This window comes from Mus caroli, chromosome 15 (assembly GCF_900094665.2).
Source record: "Mus caroli chromosome 15, CAROLI_EIJ_v1.1, whole genome shotgun sequence".
In the NCBI taxonomy this organism is placed as follows: domain Eukaryota; kingdom Metazoa; phylum Chordata; class Mammalia; order Rodentia; family Muridae; genus Mus; species Mus caroli.
In genome coordinates, this window is record NC_034584.1 from 72,155,732 (window position 1) to 72,175,166 (window position 19,435).

The following is a 19,435-nucleotide window of genomic DNA, read 5'->3' on the forward strand; positions in this document are numbered from 1 at the left end:
GGGTGATGGCAAATGCTTCCCATTCTCTTGGCTACACACTGAGGACTTTCTGTAGCCTGGCCTTGCTGGTGTCTAGACATGTGCCTGGCCTACAGTCAACCCTCAGCTGTGGTTTTCTGAAGTTGCCAGCCTGTGGTGGCCACAGTCAGTGCATGCTAAGGCGTAATGGCACAAGGGAGGGAGATGTGAGGGCTGGGGTGTTGGCAGCTGCTCTGGGCCAGAATGCCCTGCACACAGTAGTCTTTTCTTCCTGTGACCTTGGCACAAAGTCTGACCTTCCCCCTCTGCAGGCAGCATGGCCTCTGCAGCTCCCACCAAGCTCAGGGGGAGGGAAGAGGGGAACCAGGAGCTGCTGGCTCTGGTGCGGAGCGTTCTGGCTCTGCTGCCCCTTGGCTGAGCTTCATTTTCTCCTTCCAGCTTGTCATTTGTAGAAGTGGGATATTAACAGACTCCATGCTGTAAAGGACAGAATCGATGGATGCATGTAATGTGCTTAGCTCATGTAGGGACAGTGGTGGATCACCAGCAGCAACCAAAGCCATTCCGTCATGGCCATTATCACAGGGGACACGCCAGGGGCTGGACCCCCTTAGCTAGTGCTGTTGGTATGACACACTCTCCCATAATAGAGAAGTCTGGGGACAGGAGGTGAGACAAAGTCCTGTGGGCCAGGAGGTTGTGGAGGAAGCAGAGGTCTCCAGGGAAGACTGAGATTCCCAGGAGGCCATGGGTGCCAGCCTGTAGCCACACCCCTGGTGTGGACAGGCCTTCACTGGGGAGAAAAAGGGTTAAATGGTGTTTCAGGACTAACCTGGTGACCGTGACAGCACAGAAAGCCCTGTCTAGCTCAATGCAGAGGGAGACACAGCTGCCCAGCTCCTGAGTAGAGAGGTGGCCCTTACAGGAAGAGGCCATCTTTCTCCTATCTGTGAATGCGGGGTTCTCAGTGGTGTAGCTGTGAGAGGCTGATTGAACCCCATGCTGAGCAGCGGGCACCCAGAGAAGCAAGCAGGGGTCACTGTTTTCCCAGGAACAGTAGCCCCTCAAGGAAGTGTGGAACCTGGAGGTCCTCCAGACAGGGGTGCTTCCATGGACTGGGGCCGCAGCAGCTCATGGTTACGTCCTAACCAGCCTGGGGTTTGCCCTCTGTACTAAAGGCCTCCAGGGGGCTTGCAGAGCAGGCAGGCCCTATACATAAAAGGCAGAAACAGGGGTCAGGCGTGCTCTGTGATTGAGCAGGGAAGCTTCAGAAAAGACACAGCCTCCACCCAACTAAGAACGGAAGCTGTTGCTGCTCTTCTCATTTTATTGAAAATCGTGGTGGATACTGAGAAGTCCCAGGTGATCCCACCTTCTGTCTCCTGGAAAGACAATGGTCTGCTGGGTTCACAGCAGCAGCGGCACGCCAGAGTGGGCAGCCCTTCAGGACAGTCCGCTGCACCCTCACACCAGGGTATGGAATATGTCCACTTTCTCCCGGTACAGCTGGTAGAACTGCTTGGCCAGACAGTGGAACGGGGCCTCATAATTATCCATCTCCTTCTGTAAGAGGTGAGAGGGGGCGTGAGAATTTAGTCCGGGGAAGCAGGCACATGCTAGAGGCTTCCCTCCCTTCGGGCCCCTGACACTTGGTGTCGGAGCATCTTCACGCAGTTTGGGCAGCTGCTGTCACGGTGTAGCTTTTATAGGGAAACTGAGAGATAGAAAGGACACGCTGCCAGCTATATGTGTGATGGGTGGAGCCAGGGCTGACGTCTACCTGTAGAACCATCCTTGTGGCCACTAGGGTTCTGTGTGGAGGACGTGAAGATGAGTCCCCTTACTTAGCTCTGACAGAGGACCAAAGGCTGATGCAGAACAGCAGACAGATGTGTTATAGGAGAAAGTCTGGCCACAGCCCAGCCAGGAGAGGTGCAGCACACTCAGCCCCCTACTCAATTATGCCAGGCTGCAGAAGAGTCCTTCTACTCATTCTAGAGACCAGGAAGGCCAGTGGGGCGGCCGGCCCGGTAGGGCCAAGTGTAAAGAGGCTGATTTCAAAGGAATAAACTGAGACTTCCGGGATGGTGCCGGATCCCAGCAAGAATGCATGGCTCCTCCCACGGGAGCGGGAGTGGTGAGGGCACCTTAGAAGATGCAGAACTGGCTCTCTGCTGGTGGCCTGACAGGTTTCCTCATCCCTGACCCCTGGGGTGACACTGGCGGAGCTGGAGTGGCCAAAGGTGCCCAGAGGACATTTCTATTGTCCAGAGGATCGGGAAAATTCAGGAGCTTGCCTTACGCTGCATCTAAGAGGAGTCAATGGTGTGGCCTCCAGGTTGAGGTCATATGGGGCTGTGGGGAGAGAGGGGGCCTGCACACACACAGCTTCCTCCTGACACTGTGGCCACGGCTCACCTGAAATGTGGGTGTCTGTTTTCTCTGTCTGTGTTCCCATTCCTCAAGTTTTTTAAAAATCAGGCCTAATGTTGCAATGCCACGTGACCCAGCACAGGAGCCAGTCTCCCAGACTGCTTTTTCATTTGTTTCATGAGATAAGGACTCATGTAACTTAGGCTGGCTTGGAACTCATGATAGTCAAGGCTGACTGGATTTCTAATCCTCCTGCCTCTACCTCTGGAATTCTGGGATTACAGGTATGTACCACGGTGCTGGTGACCACACTCAAGAGTACTCTGCATGTTACCCAAGCATTTTACCACCTGAGGCACGTCCCTAATTGCCATCATCACCACCACCACCACCACCATCATCATCACCATCATTCTAAGATAGGTTCTTGCTATGCAGTCCAGGCTGGCCTCGAATTCTTAACCTTCCCACCTTGGCCTCCCAAGTGGTAGGATTACAGGTACACACCACCATAAGGCCTGGCATTTTAATGAACAAAGTGGCAGGCAGAACCTACTACCACACAGGAGCTGCAGCTAAGAGCCTACAAGGGCTTGGCTGAAAGCTTTTCAGCGGCTGGCAAAGGCGCAGCCCAGATAAGAGGCATTGAAGTGTCCCTGATGGAACGGGAGGAATATCCCAGAAGTCAGTGTGGCCACACTTTGGGAGGAGTGGATGAAACCATGAGGGTGGAGTGGCCTAGCTGGACACTGGACCCTGATCCCAGGCAGGGGACTGTTTAATGGTGTGGCCATAAAAAGGACAGAAGTGCATCAGGCCTGCCTGGGGGAGAAAGCTGTCTGGACCCCACAGCCAGGGAGAAGGAAGTGCAGGTCGGGGGGTCACTGGGCAGGGCGCAGTGCCCAGTGACTGCCTGTGTGAGGGCACTTGAGCCTCTCACTTCTGCTTGTGTGGCATCATGGCCAGGCCAGTCAGTGTCACTGAACAGCTTCCCTCCCCCCTCCCAACCAAAGTGTCCTCAAGCACGGTGGAGGGAAGGAGGTGGTGAGACCCTGTGGGAGGCTTTTTAGACGGGAGTCGAAAGCTCTCCAAAGCACTAGCTGGGAGAACCCATCATGAAATGTAAGGAATTCAATGCCCAGGAGCCCCAACAGACACCGTGGAGAGCCTGGAAATAGATGGAAATTGAACCATTTTCCAAACGCATTAAGGGGGCCCGCCAGCGACAGAAGCCCTTTTATCCGATGACTAATTATCATCTTGTGCACAGTTTGGACACTGACGGAGCAGGCTGTTTGGGAGATGATGTCTGGAGGAGGCTCAGACTAGCTCTTGGTTTGACCTAGAATTCTGTCGCCGAGAGCTCCCGAGCAGGTCCGCTCAGGGGTCAAGGGTTCGAACTCTTGGAAGACCTGACTTTACAGGTGGACAGGGCTGCACTCTGGTCTTGGTTTTACTTCTCCTTAGCTGTGCACCGAGAGAGAGAAACGTGAGGCTTCTCTGAGTCCGTCTGCTAATTGAACAACAGAGACAGGAACAGCTGCCTTGTCTGGTTGCTATGAGGTTGGAAACAATCTTTGCAACACTAATCAAGCGGTGGACCCTCGGCTGCCTGGGAGGGTGCGCCTCCTCACCAAGAGGAGGGGCGTGGCCCTGCTCTTGTACTTTATGCAACATCCCACCTCAGTGGGGGAAATAGTGGATTTTGATTTGGGTTTTGAAAACCCTTTAAACTTTGTTCAAAGGAATTCCTTTTGGACTGTTGTGGGGGTGTGGTGGGGCCTGGAGATGTCAAGACTCGGAGAGGTGTCTGAGAGCCAAAGGACCACGGAGGTCTCTCCCCGAGGCAGCTGCACACTGGAAGAAGGGAGGAGGGGATGGGCAGGTTTGGCAGCATCTCAAACCACGTTGGGTTATGTTCCCTTTTTAATTACGGCTTTCTTAACCGAGCCGCCAGTGGTGCCCCTGTTAGCAGCAACTCAAGGGGGACTAGTTAACTCGCACAGTTAATACGGAGCGCGCTCAACCGCAGCCTCTTCAAGCAGAATTTATGCGCATCCTTCCCGACACCTGAGCCGGAAGCTGACCGGTAGCTTTGGGTGGCTGACTGATGATGGGTTGGGATGTGTTTTAATTTCTAGGAAATATGGGGCGTTGGAGGAGGGGGAGGGATGTGACGGAAGAAGGCAGAGGAGGGAGGGGACGGGGAGCTACTGCTAGAGCTGTAGGCATACGGCTTGCTGCTTGCTCAAAGGTATGTGGCTTGGCTCGACCGGGTACCCTGGGTAGTAGGAGCTATTTCAGTTGAACTAATCCAGCATTGTGATAATCGGACTCGAGACAGGGGTGACGTCTACCTCTGTACCAGCCACTGGCCCTGGGGTTTAGAGTAAGGAGTAACAGTTAAAAACCCTGTAGTAAGGGATCGTTGACTGAAACACTAGCATGGTGAGTGTTTACGGGGCACTAGACTTTGTGCTAGGTGTTTTTCATTCCTGTGTGTGATGAGCCCTAAGGGCAGCTTCCTAGCCCTGTATCTACAGGTGAAGAGCCTGAGGCCCCACAGCACATATCCCAAGCTCAGGGTCCCAGAGGCAGTTCGGCTTCTTGCCCTTGGAAGGCAGAACACTTGCCCTGGAAGCTGATGCCTTGTCTGGGGAAGTGTGCCAGTGAGAGACACTATAGATGCCCACATCCACACAGCAACAAGAGTGCTGGCTCAGGCTGCTTCGTAGGCATGACAGAGCCTGCAGCTGGAGGAGGTGACACCCAGGGTATGCGCTTCTCTTGCTGACGATTTTTGGAAAGCCATGTAGTTGGGTCTAGAGACCCTAAAGTGAGACCCCATACGACATAGCCACTGCAGGCCTAACAGGACTCTCTGGCAACTTCCTGCGTGAGGTCCGTGGCTGCTTATGAGACTAGTGGTGTCTAGGCCACCCTCATGCCTGGGGGGTGGGGGGGACAGGGACACAGGGCAGGGATCTGACTGGTGTGATCAGAATCATGTGGCCGGAAGCCACAACTTTCAAGGTTCCAGATGTCAGAAGGCATTTCACTGTGCTACACAACTCTGATGGCAGCTGCCCATCATTTGGAGTCTCCCGCTGCAAGACAACTCTTATATCAAAAATGACACTAGATGCTCCTCTGATATGAGAGAAGGTGGGGGGGGGGAATCCCGGGGCTGGGTGTACCCTGTCAGGTGGGCCTGGGGCTACTCATTTTTTTTTTAACTTGAATGCTGAATTTGGAACTGGGGGGGCCAATCCTGTCTCACAGAACTACACGGTAGGCTCTGCTGAAACATGCATGGCCTTCTGCAGCTCTCGGAGTCCAAGGGTCAGGAAAATGGAATGCCCCTCACAACCCCCTCTCCCCATACTTCAAAGTCTTTCCAAGAGAGATGCACACGGCTCTGCCCAGGGTAGGCTGTCTGTCCTGCTTCACAGTGTGCCATACAGAAGACCCCCCCCTCCGACACACACTGAGCAGAGACCCTGGGCAGAATGTGAGCATCGGTTCTAATTTAGATTTTGCATCTGGTGGCAGAACCACTTGATGCGTCCCAGGTCATGATCAAACCTCTAGCACTGGGGCCCCCATCCCAGTGGCTCAGAGGGTTGGGGGAACTCACCACAGATGTCTCAAAGAATTCCAGGCCTTGACTCAGTGCCCATACCTGGGCCTGAGCAGAATCCACTGTTTGTCGGCCAGCCAGGTCTGTCTTAGTTCCCACTAAAACACCTGCTCAAAAGAAATAACCATGATATTAGGTTTTGAGGTGGCAGGGTGGGAGGTTGGTGGCAGAGAGAGGGGCGTGTGACACATCAAGTGACAGAAGCTGCCCACTTGAGGGGATATGTGCCAGCAGGGAAGGTCCCCCAGGGCCACAGAAGACAGACTGTTTTTGCTGTGCACAGGCAGCTCGGCTCAGAGCTGTCGCGCGTGGCTTCAAAAATATATCTATATTCCTCACCTCCTTAGGGCTGGAAGCGCCAGGCAGGCCTGGATCAGGTTTAGAAGAGCATTTGTGCTAATTCTCAGCTCATGGAGCCAACATCGGACATGGTCATTAATGCTAATCTCGGGCCTGGGCTCGGACTCAGGGACTCAGGTAATTGAGCTCCGTTCCCAGCTGCCTTGGCTGCGCTAATTTCTCAGTCCATCTCTGGAGGCCGCTTTCCCTGGCCTCTAATGAGGAGAATTTGTTGATCTCACACAGGGATGAGAAACTGATTTAAAGCGCGCAGGAGTGACAACCGGGATGGAATGTAACTTGTGCCCAGTGTAGAGGAGGAGATGAGGGATTCTTCCCTGGAGTTAGCTTTCTGGAAACATCCATTCAGAACACAACGCCTTCCCTTCTTATTATCTCAGCCCGCCCAGCTCTGCCTGGTGGGTGGCATCGTCTCCCCACCCCCATGCTCGGGAGGTTTTCAAGACCATTTAGAGGCTGAGCAAGGACGCTGAGGTCAGAGATTCAGGGATTCAGGCTCCTGTTCTATTTCCACCATGGCTTGCACAGCGACCTGATGAGACCCTTGAGTTGAAGGACGGAGTCAGAGTTGGAGAAAGGCCCATCTACAGTTTGATACCTGGGAGGGAGATGCCTGAAGTCTGAGACCGGACCTTCTCCAGCCACTTGGTGCAGCTGATGAAGGACTGCTCATTGGTCACATCATAGACAAGGCACAGGACGTTGGGATTCTCCCACTAAGCGAGAGACAGGAGAAGCCTGTTTCAGGGATGTGACAGGGACTCTTGGATGGGGACAGGGGAGGGGAGGGGGAGAAAAATGGGCTTTGGGGGAGGCGGGTAAGGGAGGAGTGTGAGCTGAGAAACTGTCCCACCCACAGATGGCCACAGGTCACCACAGATGAAGGGATGTCAGGTGCAGTGGCACTCATGAGGGACAAGCAAGAGAAAGAGGAACTTGAACCTGGGTTGGGGGAATCTCTACCCAGAAGATGGCAGTGGCTGGCAGAGGCAGGCACCTCTCATCAGGAGCTGCCTGTCAATCACTGAGATGCCCCAGTCAGTAAGGTTGTCTGGGAGAGTCTTACTTTGTAGCCGAAGCAAACAGCTCAGAGAGGATGCTGACTGGTCCCGTGTGACAGGCTCCAGGGGCAGCCAGGCAGGGCAGGTCAGGGCTGTTTGCCACCCTCTCTTGTCTGTCTTGGTTCTACTAACTCATGCACCCCAGTTCTTTTGGGAGCCCAATACCACAAGGCTATGGTGTTCTCCCAAATTGTAGGCTGCAAAGGGCACACTTCCTCCATTGTCTAGTTCCTGGCTCTTCTTTATAAGGGTGGGCTTTTCAAAAACTCTGGCTTCTTGTATGGTGTTGCCATCAACCTAATACACACAACATTAACACCTGGAAGGGGCTCTGTCACCCAATGAAGAGCTAGGATTCCAGGCTGAGGGCTGTTGGCCTAGAGGTGGGAGGACTCTTGAGTCCCTAAAGATCCTGCCACCTGCCCATGATGAGACCACAGGATGCCCCTGCCTGGGCTGTGAACCTTCCCTCTGATGCACAGGCTTTGGGTACTACTGCCCCATACAAGTAGGCCCTATTCTGTCTGGGATACCAGTGACCTTGTGGGGCCTGCAGAGTCCTATGTCCTAGTCTCCTTAGGAGGCCAGCCCAGCAGAATAAGCCCAATGCTATGTATGATCCTTCTTGGTGTGGTAGAAAGGGCAGAGCCTCATTTCTGGCTCTAGGTCTCCTTAGAGGGGAAGGGATAAGTGGTCCTGTCCTGGGAGCCTGGGGAGGGTTGAAAGACACTCAGGCAGGGCTATTAAAACCAGCAGGCTCGGGGGGCAGGCAGCTACAAGGACTGACCAGCTTCGTGGCTCCTGGCACATTCTGGAGCTGGGGCTGACCATGATGGGTAAGGAGGAACATCTATATTTACCATGTGGCTCAAAGACCCAGTAGCAGGGATGCCCCTTAGAAGATCCTGCCTGGCCACTTCTGATGCTCCTGGGGCATCCCCACCAGGAGCCCCACAGGGACAAGGGGTTGGGTGGAAGTGGGTAGTGAAGGAAAAGAAAAAAAAAATCAACACACTACTTGCCAACTTATCCAGCATTTCAGAGAACAGCTCCTTGCCAGCTGAGTCAAAAATGAAGAGTTCCTGGGACCAGAAAAGCTCGTGTCAGAAGAGAGTGCAGGGAGGGTTGGGCCAAGCTGTCCCACTCAGCTTCCCATACATGAGGCTTGCGTGGAGAGCGAGTGAGCATGCCCATGCGCATGGCTGCCTTCACACGTACACTACCTTCTCTGATGCCCCAGAGAGATGGCAAGAACAGTCCAGAGTGTCCGAGAGGCAGAGGTATAGGCTTCTGTCTACCTGGTGTGACCTGGGTGGCAGGTGGCTCACCTTGCCCAACCCCAAGCACAAAAATCTCAGGGAGGGGGGAGGAGGCTGACTGCCCACCTGGCAAGACAGAATGCTAAGCAGGCTGGCAAGTGTCCTGGTGTCCAAAAGGCCACTCTGTACTTTGTTAACCAAATGGACTCTCAGATCGTCTAACAATTCTTGGTAAAGGAGGTCGCTGAGGAGGCCTGGGGAAGGCGCTTAAAGTAGGACAGCCTGTCACTGATCTGAGGCAGTGAACACGTGCTCTGTACACAGAGTTCTGAGCCTTCACAGCCCAGGTGGAGACCCTCCCAGATGCTGCTTGCTTGAAACCCCCTCAGAGGTCCCTGAGCCCCATCCTGGTGCCCAACCTCCTGCCTGGCTCTAGACCCTGAAGGGCAGCACTGCCTTGCTCCACGGACTGGCCCTGTACAGTGTGGTTCCTGTCTCAGCCTTTCCTGTGGCACCAGAGGGCACTTCTGTGCCTTTCTTTTTGCTCAGATGTCTCCTTACACATCCGATGAATGCAGCCTGGGAGCGGCCAAACATGACACGATGCTGTACCAGTCTCCCCCAAGAGCTGTGAGAGTCTTTGGAGGGACCCGATTAAGAACTCAGATAAAAGATAACAAGTTCCTTTTGGTGAGGCCTGCATCCCAATCCCTCCCCGGTACCCTAGGCCCTCCCTCGAAGGTTCCCTGTGTCCTTGTTCAATGATTCTATTACCCTTGGAGTGAGGGAACCCCAGCTCACAGGAGCAGCCCCAAGTGACTTCAGGGCCAGGGTAGCACTCACCACACTGTCATTTGTGTCAAGAACTGGCACTGTCTTCACCACCAAATCCACTCCAGTTGTCTGCAGGGGACACCAAGATCACAGGCCTTAGGGGGCCCCACACTGGGGCAATCAGAATGAGCCAAGTCCCCCACTTCCTTGAAGGAGGTATTCCCAGCCAAGCAGAAGTCAGAGGCCGTGAGGACTTCCCAATCCCTTTAGTGAGAATTTTGGTTTAAGAATAGAGATATGTTACGTTCATATTTTTTGTTGTTGTTTTAATCCCAGGTGCGGGATATGGGGCTGCTTCAGTCTGTCCTCAGCAGCTGACTGTGATTTGCCTCGTGCTCTGGTGGGGGTGCGACTTTGCCAGCTGAAGATAGGTTACCTTTGGAATTCTGGGGACTACTCAGAGGGTAGAAAAATACCATAGTCTGAGAGAGGAGGCTGCTGCTCCCTCTGTTCCTGCTCGCTGATGTCCTGAGAAAGGTCTTTCTCTAAGGAACTCGATGCCCCTAATCACCAGGAAGTAGTCTCTAGTGATAGGGACTCACCCTTTCTCTCCCAACCTTCTTCTCTCCTGTTAAATGTTGGGGGCCTTGAAGGGATAAGGGTGGAGAAGGGCGGTAGGGAAAAGAATCCAATAAAGTAGCCAATTGCGGTCACAAGTCCCTGCCCTTCACTGTTCCTGGCAACCCTGTGCTATCCTGGTTGGTCCCTTATTGGTGGCCAATGGAGGCTGGATCTCCAGGTGGCCATTTCCCCATCTCTTCTCAGGCCTCTTAGGGCGTAGTCTAGGGATCTTACCAAGTCACACTCTCATGGTTAACTGCCACGTTTCATGACGGTAGTGGCCAGGTGGGGACTCCAACTCACCAGGGTGTAGTTCTTCTGGAAATAGGTCCCGTCGCTGCGGAACATCTGCACCAGGGCCGTCTTGCCTACGGCTGGGTCTCCTGGGGCCAGAGCAGAAGAAAAGTCATTGCTTGGATCCCATGAGTCATGAGAACCCTCCTCCTGCTCTAGAGTGCTTGCCTCGAAACCAGAAACTTCGCTGAGTTTTCAGAGCAAATGTCTGCAGCTCTCGTGGGAAGCAGAGGGGTCGCCAGTAGGGCAACTGGTCCGGGAGATCCATCTTTAAAGCTTATCCAGGCCTGAGTATGTTTCTATAAACCCCGTAGCCCTGTCAACTAGAAGAATGGCCTAGAAGGTAGCGGTAACAGGGGTGAAGGAGGGCTTCCGAGCCCTGGCAACCGAAGTTACACTCTTTCACCAAAGCACATCCTGTGGGGAAACCTGTCACTTTTAAACTCCAATTCACTCTAGAGTCTGGCCTGCAGAAGGGGTGAGCAACAACCTGTGACCCCACCTGGCTGAGCCACTGCCTGATCTCTCATCTGCACAGGCAGTGAGGAAGTCAAGAGGTTGCACACACTGTGAGAAATCTCATTTTCAAGTGATGGACTCCATCTTGACCTGCCAGGTGAACAGGGAGCTGCCAGACTTAGGCATGCGCGCGCACACACACACACACACACACACACACACACATCTTCAGTCATCTCCAATGGCCTCTTTGCCCCCCTGGGCCCTTCCCTCTCTTTGTTCAATAAACAGTTCCAGGACGACGCGCCCCCCCCCCCCCCCCCCATCAGAAACAAAGTTTCCTGTCCGTTTTCAGGCTCAGATCAGATCTGGGTCTTTTCCACAGTAGGAGGGAGTGGTTTCATACAGAGTTCATCCGGGTTGTCATGGGGACAGCTCAGGGTGTCTTGCTCTCTTCACTGTCCCCACTGACCTCTGCTTACCTGGTTGCTTTACATCTTTGCATCTTTCTGGCCTTGAGAGCAGGATGCTGATTCTCATTCCATCGCCCAGGTGTTTTGGGACACCGGCTTTCTTTCTTGCGTTCCTGACCCTCAGGGGCGTGGCCATGACCACAATGACCACCACCACCATCACCATGGCTGCTGCCACCGCCCATTCCGTGTTTCTTGATTCCCAGCGTTTGGAACAACGCTGTCTTCTGTCTGCTTCCCAGCGGTTCTGCCTGACCTCTCCAGACTGGCACTCTGCAGTCTTTTCCCACTGCAATTTTCCCATATGAGACAAATTATGGTGTCTCCATATCTCTTTGAGGGACCAGTGAGCCACGCGGGGCTTGGTTTCCTGCTGGTGCTTCTTAGAAGAGAACAGCGGTGGGCCGCGCTCTCCTCACAAGCCCTTCACTCTCAGTCTGTCCCTCCCGTGCTGTGACCGCCACTGAGGTCACAGGTGAAGCCAGCCAGGCTCACAGAAGCTAGGGAACTTATCTGAGATTTTAATACTGTCGTGTTTCACCAGGCTGGTCTGGCTGACTACCCCAAATACCACCTTCGGGTTCTTTTCACTATGGCCTCTCAGGGTCTGCAGGTCTCACTTGCCCCAGCATCTCCTTCTCCACGCTTGCCTCCATAACCCCCTCACTCCAGAATGGGAGTCAAGCCACCACCATCCTGACACCCATTCTGTTCCTAAACCCGGGAGGAAATTGGCTTTTTCTCCCCCTGGGAGATTCCCCACAGATTGGCTTTGGTTAATTTCGTGAATCTTTCTGCTGACTGCCAGTCACCAAGGCTGGCAGCGGGACTCCTGTGTGGGCTGCGAGGAGGGATCTGAGCATGGAGAGGCGGGGGAACTGATAAACACACTCTAGGAGCAACAGGATGACAAGCGGAAAGCCAAACAGCACAGCTGAGAAGCAGGGCATCCGAGGGAGCCGGGGAAACCTCGAGAGCCTGTGAGCCCACGTGGTTGCTGGGTGCAGGGGGTTTCCCCGGGGCCGCAGCAGGGGCTGGGGGACCAGACTGCTTTGGGAAGGCACCATGGGAGGCTATTCATGACCTCGTAATTAACTGCCAAGTCCGGTGGCCACTCCTGGGCTCTCACTAGTGAACTCTCTAGATGGGGTGGTAGCCTGCAGCAATCCCCAACTGCCGTCCGCACCCCAACCCACCCCCGTCGCGTAGTTGTGGGGACCCTGCAAGGCTCTATTCTGTCGCCATTGCCTGCTCTTCTGTGTCCCCCCACCCCACATGTTCATCCTCTTCAGTTTTCCAAAGGTGTATACTGCTGGGGTCTGTCCTCCATGCTCTGATCTTGGCTCTTCTGCCTCAGCTAGACCCTCCCCCTCATCTTAGTTTGGGGCTCACGCATGTGAGGAGAGGGCTTTGCTCCTGCTACATCCACAGCCCTGGCTTCTCTCATTCCTTGATCCTTGCTGCCCTAGGCCAGGTCCTTCCCAAGCTGGCTGTGTTTTCAGTCCTTATGGGGGCTTCCACTCTCTTCTGTAGTTTGACTGGCCACGGCCACTGCCATGTCTCACCACAGACCTGAGTGATTTCTCCATCTATCTCCTTCTGCTCATCATGCTGCCGTGGACCCAATATCCTCGCTGTCCGAGGATGCTGGGGATGTGGTCACCACCTCCTTCCCATCCTGCTGTCTCCTCTCCAGTCCTTCTGGTTCTGGGCTCTCTCTCAAGCCTACACTTTGGGCACTTGCCCCACAACCCAAGGTTGCCCCAGGAGCTCACACATCATCTGCAGAGCTGGGAGCTCCCTCTTTGGGCTTCTCTCTGTCCGGCCCTGGAGGCGGTGATCCCTCTACCTGACTACCCCCAGTGCCTCTACGCGACAGTCACTCATGTAGAGCGTAGTTGTTGGGACTCACGTCTGTCCTGAACACAGAAATGGACTGGCTTGCACTTGGCTCTGGGGCTGTGCTGAGTCCCCTACCAGAAGAAACAGGTTCTGGCGGCGGCAGTGTGGCACATGCCCTAGTGTGACTGAGCTGAGTGCTGTCCCCGCCAGGCATCGCCCCTCTCCAGAGGCCTGTGCCTAGCTCAGTGACTTCCTTCTGGGTCTGCACCACCGCTGCCTGTCTCTGCTCCTTCGGGTTGACTCCAGTCTCTCTCGGTCAGGAACTGATTCTGTCTTTAACTTTCTGTGACTCCTACGCCTAGCTCAGCCTCACCAGAGAGGTGGTCAAAGAACAGACCAGTGGTGAGTCCTCTCATTTTCCCCACAGCATGCATCCGTAGCTCTTCCATCAACTCCTAGGTGACCACTCCAACGGTCCCCAGCTGTCCCTTATAGATAATCCCAGCACTTGGGAGGCAGAGGCAGGCGGATTTCTGAGTTCAAGGCCAGCCTGGTCTACAAAGTGAGTTCCAGGACATCCAGGGCTATACTGGTTTGAAACCCTGTCTCAAAAAACCAAAAAAAAAAAAAAAAAAGGAAGAAAGAAAGAAAGAAAGAAAGAAAGAAAGAAAGAAAGAAAGAGAGAAAGAAAATCTGGACAGGTGTGCTTGCTCTTTCTTCCCTGAACCTCTCCCAGCCCCCGCAACACACACACACACACACACACACACACACACACACACACGCACGCAAAGCACACTTGTCCTTTCTCTCTGTGCCACTTAAGGCCTCAGTGTTCTGTGGCCACTTTGCTACATCTGTAAGTTAGGCCAACAGCTTTTGTGAAGAACCCACTTCAGAATGTTGCCAGAGTTAATGAACCAGTGTGTCCCGTGTCTGGTGCACCTGGCTGTTGGTTCAATAAATGAAACACAGTTGCCTGTCAAAGGTGCTCCCTCTAGCTCGCTCTCAAGCCAAAGAAGCCGCAGCTGTGTCTGAGGCACTCAAGGCTGATACAGTACACAAAGGGCCCACGAGTCACACTTGCACATCTGGGCTCTTCCTGGTGGGGGCGTGGGGCGACTGCAGCTTGCATGGTGACTCAACGTACTAGATGCTCAATAAACATCTGCTGAGTGACTATATGTGTGGACCGGTGAGCCTAAAGGGGTGAGAAGAAAAAGCTAGGGGAAGGGTATGTGTGTGTGTGGGCGCTCGCGCGCATGTGCACTTAAGGGAGGTGTGGAGATTAAGAATCTGAATGTTGTTCCATTGGGGTCTGGTGGTCCCTGGATACTCCCAAGGGAAAACAGCCTGGAGGTGTTTTTTAGTTAGCCAGAAGCTGTAGCCTGAAGATCAGGGTCTTCATTGCTCTGGGCCTTGCTTGCCTCATCTTACAGGAGAACTGGCTGGCAGCTTTGAGCATTTGGCCAGGAGACTGTGAGGGAGTGACATGGGCCAGCACACAGCAAGTCTAAGCAGAGTGGCTCACCACAGGAGCTCCTCGAGAGCTAACCAGCTAAGGAGGAGCTAGCCGAGAACAGCAGGCAGAACCGCCCACTTAAAATGAAATTTAACTTAAAAAAAATGTCCCCAACTTACCCATGCAGAAGCTGAACACTGTCCAAAGCAACAGAGCTGGGCAAGGACTGGCCGCTTTTGTTACACCACACTGCCTCCCCTGGCACCCTGAGAACTACAGACTCTCTGCAGAGCCTGGCTTCCTTCTGCTGCACTAGGGTCTGAGTGACAACCTGTCACTCATCTCTATGCATGACGCTTTCGTTTTCAAATTAGAAAAGTCATCACGGGTACCGTTACCCTCCATTCCCTGCCCCACTTCTTACTCGGTAGAATAAAGATCAAAAGACACCCCTGCTATTCTTTTGATTACAAAGAATCAAGGAAGCCTCTGGACATGCCTGTAAGAAGTGTTCTAGTTTAGGTTAAGGGGGAAGGCCTGCCCCCAAAGGTGAGTGGCACCGCTCTACAGGCTGGAGCCCCTGACTGAATAAAAGGGAGAAAGAGAGCTGAGAGCCAAGGCTCATGCTCCATTTCCTGACTGTTGACGTAACGTGGCCAGCCTGCCTCCCAGTCTTGCCACCATGCCTTCCCCACCATGATGGGCAGTCCTCTGGACCCGTGAGCACAATAAACTCCCAACTTCCGGTCCAGTAAGTTGTCACAACAAGAAGTAGCCAATACTTCTGACCCACAGGCAGAAGTCAGGCGAATCTGGGAATGGGGTGTACGACCTCCACTGGGGGTTCACCCATGGCAACACCACTCAGGGCTTCGGTCACATCAGGTCACATCACAGAAGCTACCTGGGGGCGCTGTGGCAAGAGGGTTAAATGAAATGCCCCCAAATGACACTGGCATGCAGTGTCGCCTCGGTAGACACACGTGCTCAGCTGTCAACCAGACTACAAGCTAAGCATATAGGCTTCCGAATGTTCAGACTGGCTCAAGGCAAGCCCACGAGTGTGAGCACCACCAACTCACTCTGTATATATCTATATAATACTCACCCACACTCTGGGCACTGTGCAGGCTATTTCCCTGACAGTCAACAATAATAAGCATCTTACTTCCGGGGAATCTCAAAGTTAATTCTCTCAGATGCGCCACCCCACCCCATCTTCCTGACATCAGAGGGAGTGGGACCAGCACCGCTGACCCCTGATTCTGGGGTACAGTCCATGCTTGTAGTGAAATGTTCGCTCAAGTTTGTTAAGTCTATCTGGTGAAGGTAGTCTCAAAATATGGGAGGGAGACCGGGACACAGCTGCATCTACAAATGTGCCCTAGGGGTGGTGGTGGTGGGGGGAGTGTCCTGTGGTGCCCATCCCCCCGCCCCGCGCGCCTTCTAGAATCTGCTGTTGGTCACTACAGCCATTCCTAAGGGAGACAGACAGTGGACGCGATGGTGAACCAAAACCGCCCGAGTTAGAACAGCTAGGGCTCTGGGGACCACTCGTTCAAACACATTTAGCACTCACCTGCCAGGATGCATTTGGCAGCTAGCTTCACCATAGTAACCAGGTACTAGCGGAGACGTGGGGTTGGGGGACGCTGAAAGGGGGTTAGGATTCGGGGACAGCTGACCCCAGGGCCTGAGGCCGTGATGGAGGGATGGATGATGGCCCGAGCGCTAGGGTTGGGTGGACGGAGGGCTCCAGGCCCCAGGCAGCCTGCAAAGGTTCCGGTGGGGCGGAGCAGAACCCGTTCCAAGTCCAGCCTTAGACCCGGCCGGAAGAAGAATTGAGACACAGCCACTAGTCCTCTGATCCCAAGAGTCGCGCCAAACAGGCTCCTGGCAACCATCATCAACCCGCCTTCTCCCTCCATATTGTCTCCTGATTGGTTGCTCTTATAATCTCAGAGACTCCAGGCACCCAATAGAAGAAGGAGGCGGGGAAAACCGGCTCCCTTCGCGGAACAAAGCGGAGAGGTTTCTGCTCTTTAACTGCTCTCAGCTTGGCCAATAATGGCTTTAGACGCTGTCAATCACCGCTGGGCACCGCCTAGCGTCTCTGGAGACGCAGCCCAACCAGGATGCAGCCAGAGGCGGGAATTAATGGGGCATTCTGATTGGCCAGAGCATGGCTTGAACCATCGCAAAGAGTTTGGGATTCGCTGCACCTTGCCCCTTCTTCCTGGGAATGGGTTCGCCCACACTGAGAGGGGTGACGCCACTGAAATGGCGCCTGCGCAGTAAAGGAAGCTGCAGTCGCGGGTCCTGGATGTTGTTGGTATCTTTCCCAGACCCCGGGTGCAACGAACATTCGCAGACCTAACCTTTGCTTCACGTCCAGAACCGAAATGCCATCTTTAAAGCCCAAGCATGTTATGAACCCTAAAAACTGAAATAGCGGGGAGGGAAAAATGTGCAACGTTGAGCAGTGAGGAAGACGTTAACTGTAGATGAAGCAGGAAGGCCCTGCATGCTTGCACAGCAAACAACTGCGGACAGCACCCGTGCTGTGCACCTTCCGGAAGCGGGAAAGGCGGGAAAAGCGGGAAAGGGCGAGGTCCTGATGGAAACTCACACAGTATATCCATATGTAACTATATATCACTTTATGTTATGTATCAGTTAAACTAAATGAATATCTAAAATAGGCCTAATTTGACGTGATACCTTAATGAATGGGAGGACACGCCTCTCAGTCGGATTCCTCTGTTATGGGTGAATGGACTCCATCCTGGTGTTGCCCCTCATGAGGGGAGGGTGGGTAAATGCCACCTGACTTTCCTGGGAGCCCCTCTTGCTTTGCCACTAAGTGGGATATGGCTCGGCAAGGCATGTAACCTCTAGACCTCTGAAATTGATAGAAACTAACTCATGGGTACAGGAAGTAGGCGAGTGTCCATGCAGCGGGGCGTTGTTACTGTAGCAAAACACCGGAGAGAAACTATTTAAAGGAGGAAAGGTTTAGTTTGGCCATTTGGTTGACCATCATAACAATAACAGCATATAAGCATATAGCCACCTCATGTTGGGAGAGGAGTTCCCAGGATATGCCCCCAAAGTCACATTCTCTTTCAACTAGGTTCCATTTCCCAGGTACCTCCCCATAGCCCATCACATTAGGTACCTGTGATGGTTTGTATATGCTCTGCCCAGGGAGGGGCACTATTAGAAGGTTGGAGTAGGAGTGTCACTGTGGGTGTGGGCTTTAAGACTCTCAAACTAGCTGCCTGGAAGTCAATCTACCGCTAGCAGCCTTCAGATGAAGGTGTAGAACTCTCAGCTCCTCCTGCACCATGGCTGCCTGGATGCTGCCCTGCTTCCACCTTGATGATAATGGACTAGACCTGGGAACCTGTAATCCAGCCCCAATTAAATGTTGTCCTTATAAGACTTGCCTTGGTCCTGGTGTCTGTTCACAGCAGTAAAACCCTAACTAAGGCAGTACCCATCAATGGATCAGTAGTCCACTGATGAAGTCAGAGCAATGGATCAGTAGTCCACTGATGAAGTCAGAGCAATGGATCAGTAGTCCAATGATGAAGTCAGAGACTCATCACTTCCCCTAAAAGCCTTAGTTCTGATCACCCCTGCTCTGAGAGTCAGGCTCTCCACACACACGACTTTGGGGTGTGGTGAGGTGTGTGTCCACCATGTTCGCTCAGCACTGCTGCTGTAGGTTGGCCAGGGGAAGTTCTCCACCCCACTGCTGCTTTCTCACGTTTACTGGGTCCCAGGATTCTCATCTCGAACATTTAGAGAGGCACCGTCTCTCTGCGAAGATGCCTGTATCAGGAGGAACTGGTAGAGCTAGTGCTGCCTCGGAGTTACCCAGGATCCCCTAGGAACCCTTGTCTATGCTTCTGTAACAAACCCCTGTAATCTGATTGGTTTGTCACACTGGCAAACAGGGGCAGGGTTTCTCTGGTCCTGCCTGTCCCATCTGTCCTGTCTGGATGAAGAGGTGTTTCTCTGGAAATGTTAGGTGGTGCCTTCTTTGAGGAATTCATCCCATAGATATTCAGAGAATACTAAGCACAGAGTGGAGAGGGGTTGGAGCCAACAAGCCCAGCTGAGAGGCAGGTGACTGAGAAGAGTGTCCATAGATATTTGGAATCAATGTTGGGTAAGAGAAGATTTAGGGCAGGATCACAGATGCCCTCATGCTATGACCCTTGAGCTCTCTGGGCACCCTGAGCAATTCCACTGTACCCTAACATGCAAGTAGCCATTCTTAGATGGCCCTGGGGCTGCTATATTTTTCCTTGAGAACTTCCCTACCCCAGGGCTTTTACGTGTAATGTTCCTAGCATGGCTGCAGAGCTCTGTTCCCCATGACTTTCAGCTCGAAGCCCCAGTGGCCTGTCCCTAGCTGTACATCCCTAGCTATTCAATGGAAAAACTTTCTTTCCATTTGGCAGCTTGTGACCTTGCTTTGCTGTGCTGTCTTCCTGGTGTTGGCCACTGGTGGAAAGGATGTGCCAAGGTGCTTTGCAGAATTCTCCACTTGAAGGTCAGCCTCATGAGAAGAGACACTCAATAGCTTTTGGTCACTGGCCTCTAGGACAGTCCCCAGCATGGCAAGACACTCAGGGGGATGTTTTTGAAGAGACGAATCAGCCAGGCGTGGTGGTGCATGCCTTTAATCCCACCAGCACTTGGGCGATAGAGGCAGGTGAATTTCTGAGTTCGAGGCCAGCCTGGTCTATAGAGTGAGTTCCAGGACAGCCAGGGCTACACAGAGAAACCCTGTCTCAGAAAAAGAGAGAGAGAGAGAGAGAGAGAGA

The 19,435-nt window shown here is 53.4% G+C and overlaps 1 protein-coding gene across 1 annotated transcript; it reads right to left on the reverse strand.

Moving 5' to 3' along the window:
- Positions 1–1,292: 1,292 nt before the first annotated feature.
- Positions 1,293–16,516, reverse strand: Ift27 (intraflagellar transport 27). Its single transcript, XM_021183615.1, has 7 exons — positions 16,177–16,516; positions 10,371–10,450; positions 9,516–9,575; positions 8,436–8,495; positions 6,951–7,068; positions 5,990–6,099; positions 1,293–1,542 (listed from the first exon to the last, which is right to left on the reverse strand). The coding sequence occupies exons 1-7, from the start codon at positions 16,208–16,210 to the stop codon at positions 1,444–1,446; spliced, it is 561 nt and encodes a 186-aa protein (XP_021039274.1). The 5' UTR covers positions 16,211–16,516; the 3' UTR covers positions 1,293–1,443.
- Between the last annotated feature and the right edge of the window lie 2,919 nt (positions 16,517–19,435).